Source organism: Lathyrus oleraceus, chromosome 2, assembly GCF_024323335.1.
Source record: "Lathyrus oleraceus cultivar Zhongwan6 chromosome 2, CAAS_Psat_ZW6_1.0, whole genome shotgun sequence".
NCBI classification, from domain to species: domain Eukaryota; kingdom Viridiplantae; phylum Streptophyta; class Magnoliopsida; order Fabales; family Fabaceae; genus Lathyrus; species Lathyrus oleraceus.
Genome location: NC_066580.1, coordinates 112,873,020 through 112,877,928, shown reverse-complemented (window position 1 = coordinate 112,877,928; position 4,909 = coordinate 112,873,020). Strand labels below are relative to the sequence as shown.

At 29.7% G+C, this 4,909-nt stretch overlaps 1 protein-coding gene across 1 annotated transcript; it reads right to left on the bottom strand.

Annotated features, from left to right (window-relative positions):
- Positions 1-1,518: 1,518 nt before the first annotated feature.
- LOC127118373 (aspartic proteinase PCS1) lies at positions 1,519-3,747 on the bottom strand. Its single transcript, XM_051048560.1, has one exon. The coding sequence runs from the start codon at positions 3,356-3,358 to the stop codon at positions 2,054-2,056; it is 1,305 nt and encodes a 434-aa protein (XP_050904517.1). The 5' UTR covers positions 3,359-3,747; the 3' UTR covers positions 1,519-2,053.
- Between the last annotated feature and the right edge of the window lie 1,162 nt (positions 3,748-4,909).

Here is a 4,909-nt window from a genome sequence, read left to right as displayed (position 1 = left end):
TAACCAAAGTAAAACTTTGGGATTTTTCCAATACTTGAGTGCAATAATTGCTTAAAGAGAAAAAAAACAAAAGAAGTTACAAAAGTTAGTTAACATATTAAAAGACTAGCGAGTTTAAAAAAGTTAAAAGAGTGGAAATCAATAACAACACAAGGATTAGATTATTAAGAACTTAAGTTAAAAACTGTCTCACACCTTTTTGTTTTTAACCACCATTAAAAAAGAATTTCAGCAACAATACAAAAACTGTTTTTAATAGTGAGAACTCACATCAAAGTCTCAAGCAAATAATATTCATAGATATAACGTTACCATAGATGCGTTGAATTATGTTAGACTCAAAGGTCAGATTATATATCACATTACTTCAAAATCGAATTCAAAATAATTTATATACAATATGCAGACTCTTAACCTAATCATTCATCTTCTACCATGCTCATAATATACAATAGATTGTTGACATGTGGACTTCAAAACTTACTTCAAATCTAAACAAATACTATGCTTAATTATCATTTTTGTTTGTTTATATAACTCATTAATTAGGTCAAATCTAATTATGAGTGTATGGAGATAAGAATTGTTAAATCAAACTAAAAGAAAAAAAAAACATTGATGACTTGATTTGTTTTCACCAAAATAAAAAAAGACTCCGTTAATTCTGGAATTTCACTTAATTTTGGAAGCAAACATGTCAGATTAATTTGACAATGATCAATTATACTTCCTTCTTTGGTAATTTTTTTTCTCTAAATGATAAATTATACATTATATTAGGGAGTCATAATTGAATATGTTCCATTCAAAAATATAATAATTGAATATGTTAAAGTGTAGTTGTCTGGAATCAACATTAATTTCATATTTAGTATTAGTTGACATCTTAATTCATATCAATAAACATATCAATAAACAGTAATCTTTTCTTCTATATAAAATATTCTATAAAATTAGAAAGTCTAATAATTAAACCGAACTTAAGTCAGATTCAAATAAATCTCAAAATTATTGTATTAATAAATCATAAAATCGTTTAAAAATCACCTAAAACAAATAAAGTCGAAGATTCAAACGATTCTTTTAATTAAACCTTTGATATATATATATATATATATATATATATATATATATATATATTATATATATATATATATATATATATATATATATATATAGTTACATATTTGATCTCTGAGTTTAATTTCAATTATCTTATTAATTATTTTAAATTTTTTACATTAAATTTTTAAATATTATTAAATATGAATACAATCTTTTCTTTTTTAATTAAATTAAATTTTGAAATATGATTAAAGTCACATCAATTATTTTTAGGTCACATCCATTAGCCATTACACTTAAACTCTTTAACTCATAATAAATATGAAATAAATACGAGAGGGTGAGATTTTTCTGACTAAAGTAATATATACTATTACATAACTAACGTGTTTGTATCCCATTTGAAGCTAATTATTTTTCTTATATCAAACTTATCTTAATAGAAAAATAACATACGCATAAACTATATATATACATCATGATTGACATATTTTCTAACATGATATATACACAAGTCTTATTCAAATCAATATATATACATGATTTCATCATGTCGTTTGAAGCATCATGGAACCCCACACTTTTTGCTACAATCCAACTTCATTGACGTATACTTACCCCTACAACACGGATGACTTGTTTCTTACTTTTTTCTTCTCCACTCTGACTCGTGTACAAACATCATTGTGTTCATCAATCGCAACTCACACATTTATGTTTCATTTGTATAGTAAATACTAAGTGGAACCTATAAAGTTAAAATAAAGACTTCTGCCAACTTGTGATAGATGCATGTAGACCAATATTTGGTTGATGCGACCGAGAAATCCTAGTTCATGGTATCGGTATAATCGTTGAAATAAGATTAGATGATTTAGGTTTAAATTTTAAGATAATATGTTATAAATCATCTGATCTAAATTCAACGATCATCAATGTCTGAGTGTCGGTTATCTCGACCACAAAATTCTTTTTTTCTCCTCATACTTTATTTAGCGGATTTGCTACAATCGGCCTCACCAAAGCCGACTCTACGATTTGCAAGATCAAATTCCACCCATAGATTTTGTTGATGGATATTGCCAATAATGTTACTACCCGCACCCAATCTTTCTGACCTTCCAATAGCAAAACAATGGACCCCACCCTCCACCTCAGCAAGAACCCTTTCTTTTGGAATTACTATTTGCACCCCTTTCTCAAACTCAAACACCATGTCTCCTACCAACCGTCCGATCTCAATTGCATCTCCATCAAAACAAATGTCGGCCACACCACCGTACACGTAGCCTTTCTTAATTTTGGGTCCCACTTTTTTAACCAACTCCTCTCTTATTGTATTATAAGCCTCATCCACTAAATAAGTCAATTCGGACCCGGAGTCAATCATGGTTTGACCCGACCCGCCGGCATTCGGTTTGAAAACCGAAGGTGGAATGTTCAATTTCTTCCCACCAATGCTAATTCCTAGCAAAGGGAGTGTGTAGGCCAAAGGGTCCAAATTTGGCATGCGTTGACTTTGAGAGAATGTCAACAAATTTACGTAACGGAATCGCGATGAATCCGGGTTATCTCCGAGGAAAAACGAACCGGATGCGGGTTGGGTTTGTTTTAAAGGGGTACAATAGGAAAATTTAGTTATTTTAGCTTGAGAAGAGAACGAAAGACGACCAAGATTCATTCCCAAAATACCCTTAGCATCGTTAGATTGAGTAGCGCAACCGAGGATAATAGGAGGGGTAGTTTGGGAAGGAGAGAAAGTGATTGTTTCTCTGACGAGATTACCCTCGGCTAAAGTTCCGTCAGCGTAGAAATAAGAGTAATGACATAAACGATTTGCGTCACAATCTGTGGGAAGGGTAAAATCGGGAACACGGGGTTTACAAAGTGGGTGGTTACATGGGAGAACATAGAAAGACGAGGAAAGAGAAGGATCAAACGACGAGGTTGTCGGAAGTTGTTTTTTCTGTGGTGTTTTTTTGTCGTGACATTGAATCCATGAAAGTTGGCTTCCTGTGTCGAGAACCATTTGTTGAAGCTGTGGTGGTGTTCCAATGGGGAGAGTCACAACAAGAGCCATGGAATATTTGAAGGATGATTTCACAGTTAAAGAAGATGATGAAAGGGTGGAAAATTTTGTGTTTGTGGAAAGTGGAAGAGATGTTAAAGGGAAAGAGATGGAGAAAGAGTTGTTTGCATGGTGATGATTATTAGGTTTTGATGAGAAACATGTGAAGAAAAAGAAGGATAAGAGAAGAAGCATGCAGAGTGAAACAGAGGAAAACAGAGCCATTGAAAAAACAGGACAAAGATTGTGAAAATTTGTGAGTGAAGAAAGTGGGAAGGAGTGGTTTGAGGTAAAGGGTTGTATTTATATAGCAAAAGATTTGAGAGACTTAAAATGAGGACGCGTTTTATAGTAGTATGTGTTACCTTACATATGATAATGATGATGCTATTGTAATGGTAATAGGTCATTAAAGTTTGGGTTAACCATTCAACTTCTCTTTATCTAGCCACCCTTTTTTGAATTTTGAATGTCCAAGGTGGGGTTGAATTAATTGACAATTGACAAAGGATAATAAGGATTCTATTCTATTATTGTGTATTATTATTATTAGTCTTATGCCTATGGCTATATTTCTCTTTTGATATAACATTTGCCTATGTCTATGTTACATAGGTCTTCATTTTGTTTGATTATTGAAAGTGCTTCAAGGGAGCCAGAAATTGTTTTGATATATTCCATAATGTTACGTATTATAACATTTGATTTTCAATTTTCATGTGGTTATTTTAAAGAAAACCACTTATGGCCATTTGCTTTAACAAAATACTAGTGCATCAAAATTATTGTTTCTGGTTTAAATGTGATGAGTTAAATCTCAAATCACATTTGAATGGTGCATCTCTCAATCTCGTGGTCTTGGAGTATTAATTATGTTTTTTTAATTTTTATAAATTTCTCAAATATAGTTTGTGAAAATATAAGTTAAATATGAGTTGATATAATCTAGATTACATAAGACATTTGGTTAGAACACAAGTATTGGTTGACATTTGTAAAATTATATTGGTTGTTGAAGAGTTTTCTAATAAAATGGAAGTCGCTAGATAAATTTTCTAATAAACTTTTTATATCTAAATAATTTTAGAGTGATTTACATTCAAGTGAAAATTACTTTTCTCGTAAAATATAATAGTTTTTTTTAAAATTATGATTGCCGATGAAAACAAAAGATTTTTTTGAAATGATTTTGTTTTAAGTGAAATATACTCTCTTTCTAGTTGAGTACAATACTTTTTTTTAAAATTATGATTGTCATTATAGACAATGTAATTTTTTTTAGAGATATATAATTTCAAGTAACTATATTCTTTATAGTAGAGTATATTAATTTATTTGAATTACTGTTGTATGTGTTGTATGTGTATACTATGAAAATTGATGCATTATTTTTTATTAAGATAAAAATATTGATATTTATTGAAAATATACCGATAAGAAAGTCACACATTGCCTAGTATTATAAAAAAAACTTAGTGTTATATGTGGACTTTAATTCACTCTTTTAAAATGCATCATCATAAATACTTAAATTTGTATTTAACTTTTCATTTCTCGTAGACTTTTATGTTAGAGTGTTCTGAGATGTAGTAAGATGTTTCTTTTGAAAAGTGTAGGTATATTGTGTAAGTGTGTGGGACACTTTTAATGAGGAGAGAAAGAATGAAAATGAAAATAAAGATTGATATTATTGAATTATGATTGTACAAACTGAATTACAAAATATATTTATTTATATACAACTAACTTTTGTACTAATTAACAAACTCTAAACCT